Source organism: Furipterus horrens, unplaced genomic scaffold (genome assembly GCF_987537825.1).
Source record: "Furipterus horrens unplaced genomic scaffold, mFurHor1.1.pri manual_scaffold_1, whole genome shotgun sequence".
In the NCBI taxonomy this organism is placed as follows: Eukaryota; Metazoa; Chordata; class Mammalia; order Chiroptera; family Furipteridae; genus Furipterus; species Furipterus horrens.
Window position 1 is genome coordinate 115669412 of NW_028327171.1, and position 13360 is coordinate 115682771.

General features: G+C 42.9%; 1 protein-coding gene across 1 annotated transcript in view; it reads right to left on the reverse strand.

Annotated features, from left to right (window-relative positions):
- MYO7B (myosin VIIB) overlaps window positions 1-9367 on the reverse strand; it is a 114662-nt gene extending 105295 nt beyond the window's left edge. Inside the window, exon 1 of the mRNA XM_090287083.1 lies at window positions 9323-9367. Coding sequence (XP_090143209.1) covers window positions 9323-9367 — 45 coding nt within the window. The remainder of the gene's footprint in view (window positions 1-9322) is intronic.
- Between the last annotated feature and the right edge of the window lie 3993 nt (window positions 9368-13360).

Consider the following 13360-nt stretch of genomic DNA (forward strand, 5'->3'; position numbering starts at 1 on the left):
TCACTTCTCAAACCTTTGGAATGTTAAAACAGGGCAAAAATGACCCTTGGACTGGGCCAAAAGACACCTTGTGTCCCAAAGAACTGTTTGCAAGGAAAACAAGAAAAATAGTTATCATGACACTGGAATGATGACTACAGGACTGAAAATTAAAAACATTGTTTAGAATTAGCATCTCTGCTTTAGCTTATCTGCACCAATAGAAATGCCTTTTCTTCTATTAATATAATTGTTTCCCTTCCCTTTCTCATAAATACACATTGCCTTTGTCTTGTAATTGGAAAGTTACTTGGGTTTCTGCCTGAATCAGTGCTTCATAAATAGCTATTCTTATTGATTTCAATAAAGGCTTATTTCCTCTCACTTTGGCCTTTTATTTTTAGGTTAAAAACAGGAAGAAGAAAAGTGAGAAAATTGACATAAAATTTTTAAAAGATTAGAATTAGGAAGAAAATAGTAGATATGGAAGACAGACAAAAATACAAATAATTGGGGTGCCTAAAGAAGAAAAGTAGAAAAAAGGAAGATTATTTAAAAATATAATTTAAGACAACCTTCCAGAAATTAAAGAAACCTTGAATCTACAGATTGAAAACACACCAGGTACCAGGAAATAACTACAAAGAAAAATCAACTCTAGGACATACACTAGTAAAGGTTATTGAACTTCAGGAATAAATAAATAATTTAGAGGAAGGAGGAGACAGGCAAAAAGATAAGTTCACGTATAGGGAGAAAACTTAGGATAAATTCAAATCCTATATGAGGTTTGAACACTACTACAAAGACCTCAAGAAAAGAACAATCCACTCATTAGAATGTCTACTGTCAGAAGAACAGAAAACAAATGTTGGTGAGGATGTGGAAAAATTGGAACTCTTGTGCACTGTTGGTGGGAATGTAAATTGGTGCAGTTACTAGGAAACACAGTATTGAGGCTCTTCAAATAATTAAAAATAAAACTACCTTATGATCCAAAGAAATTCAAAGCAAGCTCTCAAATTGATATTTTTATACCCATGTTCATTGCAGCATTATTCACAATAGCCAATAAGTGAGAGCAACCCAAATATCCACTGACAGATGAACAGATAAATCAAATATAGTATATACATAAAAAGGAATAACATGCAGCCTTTAAAAAGGGATTTCTGTTACAAGCTACAGTGTGGGTGGATCTCAAGGACATTGTGATAAACAAAATAAGCCAGTCACAAAAGGAAAAATGTTGTGTGATTGTACTTATATGAAGCATCTAAACTAGTCAAAATCACTGAAACAGAAAGTAGATAGGGCTGAAGGAAGAAGGAGAGACAATAGTGTTTAATGGGTATAGAGGTTCAGTTTTGCAAGATTAAGTTTTCAGATATGTTGCACAACAATGTGAATATACTTAATGCCACTGAACCTTATGCTTAAAATGGTTGATATTAAATTTGACATTGCATGTTTTTACCACAATTAAAAAGAAACCTAATAATTTTTAACCCAAATTGTCATTTCAGTATTAAAGTAACAAACATTTTTGAAGGTGCAGTATTATTTCCATAGGCCTTGCGGAAAAAAACAAGTAGGGCGCAAACTTCAGTGAACAGTATAAAGGATAGAAATTAGGTCCACATCAACACACATGGTCATGAAGTTTTAAAATACTTAGGACAAAGAGAAAAGAATAAAAGTTTTGAGCCTTCTGAGCAAGATAGAAGCGTAGGTGAACATGCTTTGCCTCCTTGCACAACCATTAAGGATTACAACTACCTCAAAACAAAGAAAACAACCAGAACTTCCATAAAATCAAACTGTATGGAAGCCCAACAACCAAAGATTTAAAGGAGAAGTGTTCATTCAGACAGGTAGGAGGGGCAGAGCTGGGAAGCTGGGGCTGAGAGGAAGAGGTGTGGTGGTGGTGGCAGCGGGGAAGTGATTAGGCAGAGGCTGCAGCCAGCTGGCTGAATGAGTGGTCCCATGTTATAAAAGCTGGGAGGGACACCTGGGAGGCAGTGCCAGGCCCAGGTCAGACCACGTAGCTCACAGCTCATGGTTCCAGCGCCGGGAAAATAAAGCCTCATTGCTTCTGGCTATGAAAACCAGAGGGGCTGGGGCATGGAAGAAACTGCTCATCTCTCAGGAGAGTCCATTTAGAGGGCCCTCATTTAATGGGCTCTGACTCTGGGAACCATCACCAGGGCAACAGCTAGAGGGGTGCCAGTCACATATGGGAAGTAGATGAAGTGACTGGAAATGAGGTGAATGCCAAGCAAGTGGCATTTTTCCCTCTCTAACTGCTCCCCCACATACAGCGTCACACTGAGGTGAATCAGGTCGCTCAGCACTGACAAATACCTAAGGCTCTGCCCCTTACAACATAACAGGTTTGACATCTCTACCTAATACATAGAGGTAGATACAGGAGACTGTCAAGTTGAAACAGAGAAGTATAATTCAAGTGAAGGAACAGATCAAAATTCCAGAAAAAGAACTAAGCAAAAAGGAGATAGCCAATCAATCAAAAGCAGAGTTCAAAACACTGGTAATAAGGATGCTCAGAAAAATGACCAAGTATGATCACAAAATAAAGGAAGAAGAGAAGGTTATACAAAGTGAATTAAAGAAAAATATACAGGGGACAAACAGTGATGGGAAGAAAGCTGGGATTCAAATCAATGAGTTGGAGCATAAAGAAGAAATAAACATTCAATCAAAACAAAATGACAAAATAAGAATTTATTTTAATAAGAGTTTAAATAAGAGTTTAAAAAGACTCTAGGACATCTCCAAAAGTGTCAACATTCAAATCATAGGGGTGCCAAAAGGAGAAGAGGAAATGGAAACATTTGAAAAAACAATGAAAGAGAACTTCCCTAATTTGGCAAAGGAAATAGACATACAAATCCAAGAGTTACAGAGTTCCAAACAAGTTGGACCCAAAGAGGACCACATCAAAATATACCATAATTAAAATGCCAAAGGTTAAAGATAAAGAGAGAATCTTAAAAGCATCAAGAGAAAAAGAGAGAGTTACCTAGAAAGGGGTGCCTATAAGACTCTCAGCTGATTTCTCAAAAGAAACTTTGCAGGCAAGAAGGGACTGGCAAGAAGTATTCAAAGTGATGCAAACAAGGACCTACAACCAAGATTACTCTATCCAGCAAAGCTTTCATTTAGAATTGAAGGGCAGAGAAAGTGCTTCCCAGACAAGGTAAAACTAAAGGAGTTCTTCACCATCAAGCCATTATTATGTAAAATGTTAAAGGGACTTATTTAAGAAAAAGAGGATCAAACTATGAACATTAAAATGACAACAAACTCACAACTATCGACAACTGAAACTAAAAAATAAAACAAACTAAACAAACAGCTAGAACAGGATCAGAATTATAGCTATGGGGATCATTTGGAGGGTTTTCAGCTGGGAGAGGGAAGGGAGAGAATGGGGGGAAATGGTGCCAGGATCAAGAAGCATAATTAGTAGGAACAAAATAGACAGAGGGATGTTAAGAACAGTATAGGAAAGGGTGAAGCCAAAGAACTTATATGCATGACCCATGGACATGAACTAAGGGAGAGATTGCTCAAGGGAAGGGGGGTACTGTGCAGAGGGGCAAAGGGGGAAAAATGGAACAACTGTACTAACATAATCAATAAAATGTACCTAAAAAAAGTTTTCAGAGAAAAGAAATAAATTTTATACAAAAGCTTGAGAATTAGAATGGTATCAGATTTCTCAACAGCAATGCCAGAAGACAACATGGAGTAAATATCCTAAAAATTATCATAATGGAATCTTATGCCCAAGTGACCTTAAATGCAAATGAACATGTGTTTAGACATGCATCTTGTTACAAATATTTACCTCCTGTGTACCCTTTCCTCAGGAAGAGATTATAGAACTTGCTAGGCCAACACGGGAATAAACCAAGAGAAAGAAATACCGTGGGTCCCGGAAAGGGGATTAAGTGCAAAGGGGAGGAGAAAGGGATGTTCAGGATGGCTGTGAAGGACACCCTACAGTGACAAGTGTGCCTCGAAAATAGAAGATACCAGTCTAGATATTGCAGGTCAGCAACTCTGGGAGAAATTTCTTCCTGAGGATGAAAATGATTGAAATCTCAATGAATAAAAACATTTTGAAAGAAAGAAGTTGGAGGTGACGTTATGATAAATACATAGAAAACTAAGCAGACAGGGAAAGAACGATTACAAATTCTAGCAAAGGAAAGCACAAACACTTAGAGTACACTGCATGGCTCAACTGAGAGTAGCATTTACTTAGGTAAAATAAGTGAACTCTGTATGCAGATTGGATCAAAGCTAGGATTTAGCAAGTTCAGGAGGATGGAGAGGTGGGGTTTATGGGAGAGGAGCTAAGGTCTTTTTTACATAGTGGGAAGATAATAAGAGATAATGCCTGAAACTGAAAACTCAAGTATCACTATATCATGTTCTTTAGAGACCGAAGGAAAGATCAAAGAATCAACCTGAAGCGTTGACTGTGGTCACCCCTGGGAAAGAGGAAGTGTGGGGCTAATTCTTTAAACTGGGTGGCTATACAACTTCATAAAAATAAAAGCTAAATTAAGAAGAACAGCAAGGAACACTTGCTACAGAATGCAGAAGACCAGCATGAGCAACATACACTGCTCAGTGAACTAATTGTATAAATAACATCAGAACCTCTGAGTCCTAGGAGGAAATGCCAGTGTGAATAGCCTCAGTATGTAACTGAAACAGCTGGCAAATAACCAAAGCAATAAGATTAAAGTCAAACACACCATGGGCATCTCACAACAAAATTTATATAAACTAGAGATGAAAAAGAGAGACCACTTCTAATCCAGACTGCTCGATGACGTATCAGCCTGACATAAGCTGCAAGAATAAATAACGGAGTTCAAACATGACTTTTGTTCACTCCGTTTGGGCAAAGCTCTACTAGGAAATAATGAGAAGCCAACCAGCAGAAAATAGTACGTCTTCATAAACTTTATTGGCAGAAAAAGATGACTATGTAGATTTAGCTGAATCAAGAAAAGAGTGAATGAGAAGAGAAGAAGCAGAAGCTCTTAGCTGCAAAGAAAGTATAAGTCCTATACTGAGATTCAAGAAATAGAGGTTGAGTTATAGAAGTCAACCTCTATGTAGCCTTCATCGCTCTTTTATAAGAAATGCCTAACAGCCAGCTGCCACCTGTGCTGCAGAAAGAGCTCTTGCAGGACAGAAGTGGTAGTTATCTAACCTAAGACAGAAATCACTGAAGGAAACCCAAAGACCTGAAGTCATGAATTTCTGGGAGACCTGTTCCTCACACACTTTTACTCTAACATCTCCTGAGATGTGCAGGCTTTTTTGGTCCACTTAAGGAAACTGGCTGTGTACCTCCGTACCATGTACCCCCCTTGCTGTGTCTTTCTGTTCCTATAGTAGAAGAGATGAGCTTGGAGATGACTCTGTGCATGCAGATGGGTCACGGAGGAACCTCTGTCAGGATCCCTTTGGTCTCAACACAGATCCATTAACAGACCAAGAGAAGAATGGCCCTGCCACAGAGATGGACAGCATGACCACCACTGGTGCCGAGGACCCTGTGTTTCGCAGGAATACTCTCTCCGGTGCCTGGTCATTGGACCTCCCTACCCCCACCTTTATCTGTTAAGGCATGTTTTGACAGAGGATAGGAATGGAGGATTTCCCATAAAGCTCAACAATTATTTATGGCTCCAATCTAATAGAGAGGCACTTTGAAGTTCAAAATATTTCTATCTGATCTTGTCCACCAAAGGGTCCCCAGTCCCTCTTGCACACGCATATGAAAACATTAATCTTTTTCATTTGGAAGGAAAATGGGGTTTCATTAAAGTGACTAAAAACCAGACATTTCATTTATTTGACAGATGGTAAAACTAAGGTCCAGAGAATGGAGAGGTGTGGTTAAGGTTACACAACAAGCAAATGGCAATGCTTCCCCATACTTGTGAAGTATGAAAATCAATTTACTTCAACTCAGTCCTGACTGGTGTGGCTCAGTTGGGCATTGTTCTGCAAAGTGAAAGATTGTTGTTTCAATTTGCAGTCAGGGCACATGCCTAGGTTGTAGATATAATCCTCTCTGGGTACATGCAAGAGGCAATGAATCGATATTTCTCTTCTTCTCTAAAAATAAGTTTTAAAAATTTTTAAAAAATGTTCTCCAACTCAAATTCTATTTTAATTATACTAGAAAATTTACTGGCCTGGCGCAGGGTGAGGGGTGGTCCACTGTTAATTGCTTTAAAAAAATAAAGACTCTTTCCACGCTGTAGTTATTCAACATGTTTGAATTTTCTTAATAATAGAGTTTAGAGTAAAAATTTAAGTCTGTTATGGATTGAATTGTATCACCCCAAAGTGGTTATATTGGAGCATTAACCCCTAATATGACCATATTTGGATATAGGGCCTTTACAGAGGTAATTAAGGTTAAATGAGGGCAAAAGTATGCGGCCCTAATCCAGTAAGATCAGTGTCCTTATAGGAAGAGGAAAAGACACTGGATCTCTTGCTCTTTCCTTCTCTGAGCATGCAGAAGGAAGGCCATGTGAAGACACATTGAAAAGGAGGCCATCTGCAAGCCAGGTAGAGAGGTCTTACCAGACATCAACCCCAATGGCACCCTGATCTTGGACCTCCAGCTTCTAGAATTGTGATAAATGAATTTTTGTGGTATTTTGTTATGGCCATCAGAGCAGACTAATAGAAAGCCCCTTTGAAGTCAGATAGATCTGGGTTCTAATCCCTACTCTACATTCCATGAACTATATGGCCCTGGGGAAGTCACTTAACCTCTCTGAGCTTCAGTTTCATATGTTGAAAGGAGCACTTGCACAAGATTGTTGTAAAAATGGCATGTATCGTGGATAAAGAACCCAAATAGTGCTAAGTGCAGAGTAAGCACAGATAGAAGAAATGCTGGTAATAACCTCAGCAAGGATCTGCCCTCTATTCAGCAATAATTTGGGCCCTCTAAAGGACTCACTGATGAATAAGCCCATCACCTCCTCTCAAGGAACTTGCAATCTTAGAGGAGAGAGTAAGAAATAATTGCCATTAAGAGTGATATGTCCTCAAGCAGTATCTTTCTAAACTCTGCTTGAAATTCCCAGTAGGATCCTTGGAGCTAATTCATTCCTATGTGAAATAAGCCTGGCTTTGCTTTCAAGCCTCCTCATTCTCTAAAGTAGTACCAAATTCTAATGCTTATGATTGAGTTACAAAAAGACCATTCGACCCTCCATTTGGGGTGTGTATGGGAATCAATGTTTCCTTCTCACATTGATGTTTTTCTCTCCCCCACCCCCTGCTTCTTTCTCCCTTCCTCTCTCTCTAAAGCCAATAAGCATATCCTCGGGTAAGGATTTTTTAAAAATCCCTTGCAACCTGAAAATCTATAGATTACATGTATTTTCTCTTTAGCCTGAGACGGCCTCTATTCTGTAATTGAAAAAACCAACCCTAGCTGTCAATTTTGTGAGTCAGACACTTGGAGGGTTCAGTTTCTGGAACCCTGAGGCAATGCTTGGGGGTGCTGCTCCCTCTCAGCAGTGTGGATCCAGCAGCCAAAGATGATGGCCACTTTATGGTTTTACATTCAGGATAAAAATATTTGGAGCATTTTCTTATCAAAGAGGACATTGCATTATTACCAAAGGTAGTTAACTAGTTATCAATAAGAGAGAGCAAAGAGAATTAGACATTGAGCTTAATAAACTGGGGAGCATGAGCCTGTTTTCTTTACCAGAAAGTGATAGCTTCATACCCCAGGGGATTAGAGCATTGCTCCACTGAGTGAATTAACTCTTTCCCATTCCCTCCTCTAGTATGAGATTGTTGGAGGGTGCACAGGGTGGGCTGCTTGACCACAGAGACGTGTCAGTCTAACTAGGGGATGGATAGACTTATCAAAAACCCATGAAAACTGGGGAAGTTGATTGGTTATTTTAAAAAAGCTCCTGGTTATGTTACAGAAACAGGGGAGTCCAAAAAATCCCCAGAGTTTGCTGCTGGGGGATGGGGAGAAGTAAGCAGCTTTTCAAATGCTTCCACATGCCTGAGGCTGGTGGCTACTGTCTTTCTTATGCAAATGGCTTTAATGCATCCAAAGCCTCAGGCAGATGGGAGGAGTCTTGAACCAGGGGACGGTATGGAAAGCACACAGAGCCTACGTAAGGTTCTGTGAATGGTCAGAACTATTTGCAACGCCCACTGCGTCAGATGACGCAGTCAGGGATATATAAGCAGCTGCAGACATTTTAGCTCTGACTCTATCAGACTCTCTCTGGCGCTTGGACTCTCTCTGGCTCTGGCTCGTGCTCTCACTCTGGGACTCTCGCTCTCTGGCTCGCGCTCTCGCTCTGGCGCTCTGACTCGAACTCTCTCAGATGCTCCCTCTGAGACTCTCTCAGTCTCTCTCAAGCTCTCGTTTTGGCCTCTGGCTCTCACTGGCGCTCTGGCTCTCGCTCTGGCACTCTGAGACTCTCTCTGGCTCTTGCTCGTGCTCTCGCTCTGAGACTCTCTCAGACTCTCGCTCTCAGACTCTCGCTCTGAGACTCTCTCTGGCTCTCGCTCGTGCTCTCACTCTGGGACTCTCGCTCTGGTGCTCTGACTCTCTGGCGCGCTCGCGCGCTTGCTCTCTTGCTCTCGCTCTCTCGTGTGCTCCCTCCACGTGGCTTGGTGAAGGGGCCTTCTCCATGTGGCTTGGAGAAGGGGTCTCCAGGCTGCGTTAAGAGGCTCTCGCCATGCGGTTTTGAGAAGGAAAGGAGATCCGCGCAGTTTGCAGGAAGAAGACAGTTTGCAAGGAGGCTGAGAATCCAGGTGGTTCTGCATTGAGAGCTGGAGGGCACCACAGCACAGAAAGGACCTCCCCAATCAGATTGAATGATTGGCAGCTGCTGGTAAAGCTGAACTGTGTTGGGAAAGTAGGGAAACGGTTTCTCTGACTTCCCTAAAACTAGCCTGGTTTGGAAGGGGGGGGGAGGCAAGGATATGTGTTTGTGGGTATTTTAAAGAGCATAAGACTTAACAACAGAAATCCGCAAGTAACTAAATCTATATAACTGTTAAATAAACAATTCTTTTTCTTTTCACCAAACTCTGGTATTGAGAGTTATAATTTTGGCGGCGGGCAATCGGGCCCCTAACTAAAGAGCCCATGGGTTTGTTTTCAACTGGAGCAGCCCAGGGGTTCTGTAACAGTTATAATCCCAGGGGAACAAAGAAGCTCTCTCTCTCTCTCTCTCTCTCTCTCTCTCTCTCTCTCTCTCTCTCTCTCTCTCTGACCTCCATTCACCTTGTTCATTTGTTTGAATGATCTCGTCTTGGAGCACATGGCCATGTGGGTCTAGAAGCTACCAGAGCCGATGGCAGACTGCATGGGCTACAAAGGAATAAGCTTTAATATGAAGAAGAAACTCTGGGCACTGTTTTGGTCTTGCTGAGGACCTGGCTGGACTTTTTCCATGGCAGGATGGAGGGAGATAGGACATTGGAAACCCAGGGGCATATTTCAACCTGAAAAATCCTTGCCACATCACAATCTCCCATGCACGGGTCCTTAGAATGATCCCTTCATGATCCCTTGGAAGATCCTGATTTCTACCAACAATAGCAGCATTATCTGGCTTTCCCGGGTTTTGGCTAGAATTCTGTAGGTCAGGAAATGCCTGGGCAGGTTTGGGGCTTCTTCTCTGGGATCCTCCAGCACCCTGAACTTTTTAGTCATGCATATACCACCCAGGTTGCCTGGAGGCCTGTCCCCTCACCCCAACCCAAGGGTAGGGTAGTGTATCAGTGTTTGTCAACTCAACAGTAAATGTGAAGCTTCTATGCTCCCTTTTCACACAGAGTTATATCTGGCCACTGGGACATAGCAGGCAGTGAGAGATGTTTGTTGAGCTGAAAGAAGATGAGGCAGAGCCCCAAGCGCTTTGGCTCATGTTTATTCCCACTCTCTGGAGCAATGAAACAACAAATGAGAGATGCCTTTGTCAACACATTTTAAGTGAATATGAGTGAGGGATTACTGAGCACAAGTGGCCCCCTGCTGAGGCCCAGAAGCTGGCCAAGTTGCTTTTTTTTAGATAATGTGATATGTCTTTTTTTTTTTCTTCAAACACTCTCTGATTTTTCCTTGTAGGCTTTGCTTCGGAGTTATTTAACTAGCTTTTTGGAACTACCACAAACGATTCTTAGATGTGACAGATGCAATTCTTACCAGCTTGAAGACCAACATCCTGAGACAGCTACCCTTGAAGCCTGTATGCAGAAAGAAAGTAGAATGTTAGTCCTCATGCCCTGAGGGAGCCCCTGTGAATCCAGTGTGTATTGCAGCATGCCCCAAATGCCTGGCCTGAGGATCAATAAATGATTCTTGAATAAACAAATAAGTCACTGTCTCATCCAAGTGTAAGAAGACACTTTCTCAATTTCTTTCATTTTATCTCATCTTTACTGAATGTTTATTTTGCGCTTGGCACTAGGTTCGACATAGGGAATGGGGGTGGTTCTGAACATACTTAAGACACTGTTTTCTATCATCCAGAAGCAAAACTGTTATCTGGTCAGACATCCGTGAAAACCAGTCATTACCATATACCATGTGGAGTTTTGAGGTGAGCAGCCATCTACAGACATGTAACATATTTTATTTAAACCTCACAGCACTTTTAAACACAGATGCTCCTCCGTTTTATACATGGGGTTTGACAAAGAAAGGTGGCCTACTTAGCAGTGGAGCTGGGAATCTAACCTAGATCTGCCCCCTTTTTACACCTGTCCCCTGTACCTGGCTACCTCTTGCACTGGGGTGGGCCTGATTGGCTTCTAGCAGGTAGAGTCTGGAGGTCACAGACCTGACCTGAAGGAGAAGCCCTGTCCTGACCTGAAGTCCTGGTGCCTTGCCCTCACTGAGCAGCTGAGCAGTGTGAGGTGGTGGCTCTGTTTTGTTTCTCAGCATGCTCCCTGCAGCTAGCATAGACCTGTCTCTAGGGGGCACCTATCAGATATCTGTTCAATGAAACTGTGGATGAAGTCTTTTGAGAGGATGGCTTTTACAGGAGGATCAGGACCCATGGTGAAAGGATAGAAGGGCATTCTCCAAGGAAAGGGCAGCTGCAGGTAAGTGGAGGGTCAGCGGCGTGTTGGACTGAGCAGACAGAGTGAGAAGTAAGGGCAGCGGGGGTGCAGGCAGCAGCTTAATGTGACAAAGTCTTTTTGCCACTCTGTTCTGTTGGACGAAGAATTTTTTTATTCCAATTTTTATTTAGTACATATGTATTTATATTTATACATTTAATGACACTGTAAACTTTCTGCCGAACCCCAAAGGAACATAGAACCTTTCCTTCGGGTCCTGTCCACACTCCTGTCTCCTGACAGATGGAAGGAAGAGCCTGCAGCACAGTATGAGCATCTAGAAAGGGTGTCCTTGGAGAAGCTTCAGCCCAGCCTCCCAGGAGGCTTAGACTCTGGGCCTCCTGGCCCAAGCACTGCCCCTGTCTGAGGATGTGTCCACAGGGACCTAGGAAAGGATGGTCATGGTGGGAGAGTGGGGCTTTGCCACCTACTAGCTACAGGAGGAGCTGGAGCACGTTGTGTGACTGATTTAGCTCACTCCTTCCTGAAATGGGAATGCTTGGGTTTTGCAGAGCCACTGCAAGGTCACAGAACATGAAGCACTCCTGAAACATTTGTGTCCCCAGGCCTTCCCCAGGAAGCACTCTTGAGGTCCCTGAGGGATTATTGTGTCCAGGCAGGAGACTGTTGACAGGGTCCCTTAGGTTTCTGCTCCTCTCTCCTAGAAGTGGCCCAGGTGACTGCTCGCCACTGCCTGGACATAGGCAGCCAGGTGAGGCTTTTACAAGAGGGGAATGGGACAAATCACAATTAATAGCTGCCCTGGAGGAGAACTTCTCAGGTACATTGCTCTGAGAAGAAATGTTGCTGTCCCCATTTTCAGTGGGACAAGAAAGTGTGAGAAATGCTGAGACTTTGCAAAAGCTATTCAACTATTAAGTGTAGAAAGGGATTCTTCTGCCCAACTTTGAAATCTGTGCTCTTTGCTCTACTTCCCCTGCTTTGGGAAAGTTTAAGGGTCCGTATGAAAGTGCAAAGAAGTCCTTAATTAAATCCTGGCTTCCTGGCAGCTCTTTCAGAGGGAGTCTGGTCCGTCTTCCTAACACATGTAACCCAGAGAGGTAGCAGGTAGGAAAGACTCAGAGGGCATTGTTCTGCTTTGAGCTCCTTATTGTTGGTCTGGTTCCTCAGTTCTCCATACCAGTTAGAAATGTGAGGCTTATCCATGGTTCCTGGCTCTGTCATCTGCTGATCCCATGGCACCTGATCTCTGTGTACACAATGCCATCTCTCTCCAGACACCAGGGTCTACCTCACAGGTGCCCCTGGCCAGACCTGCTCTACCTCGGGGTGGGGGAGTGTTTGACCTGCCACATATCCTGGACTCCCACTACTCTGACCCCTAGATTCTGATGACCTCCCCGCCCCCATGACTGGCTCTTGTCTCCCTGTGTCCCGGAGATGCCCTGCAACAGAAGCCATCTCCTTCATCTGCCACTCTCCAGCCACACGCATCAGCATCACATCCTAACCCATGCACAACTGTTTCCTCATTTCAGCCTGACCCTTCTTAGGCCCCTGTTTCTTCCCCATCTATCAACCTGCATCCTAGGTCCATTTTTATCCCAATCAGTGGTTTTATAAATACTTATAAACCAAAAATATTCCAAAGTAAAGCACAGTAAGCCACACACTGCATGGACCCCTCTGGTCCATCACTCTCTTGTGGAAAAAGTCTCAGCCCCAAGCTTCACAAGGCCAAAGATGGGTCACACTCCCACCAAAACAGAGGCCAGGGTAGTTTCATGGCCTGCACCTTCCCTGGTACTTGAGCTTTAGGGGACTCTTTTGTGGGCTCTGGTCAGCTCCTTCTGCAAAAACGAAAACAACCCTACTTCAAAGTTCCCTCCCTCCACTCAGTTTGCAGAACACCTTGATCTGCATCACTGAAGTAAGGAAAACCACACTCCGCTTCCAGCTCTGCCCACTGCCTGCTTCCCCTGTACCTGTGAGCACCTAAGGGAGTGCCCAGGGGAAGGGGTCCCCCTGACAGCCCCACACTCACCCTTCCATCTCTGCCTTTCTGACCATTGATCTGATCGCATGGGTATTGAAAGAACAATAAAGGAATATTATAAACAACTCTATACCTACAAATTTGGTAACAGGATGAAGTGGACCAATTCCTTGAAAGACATAATCAAGGTTTTTAATCAAGGTGGTGGGGTAGGTAAATGTGGTACTCTAATCCTCC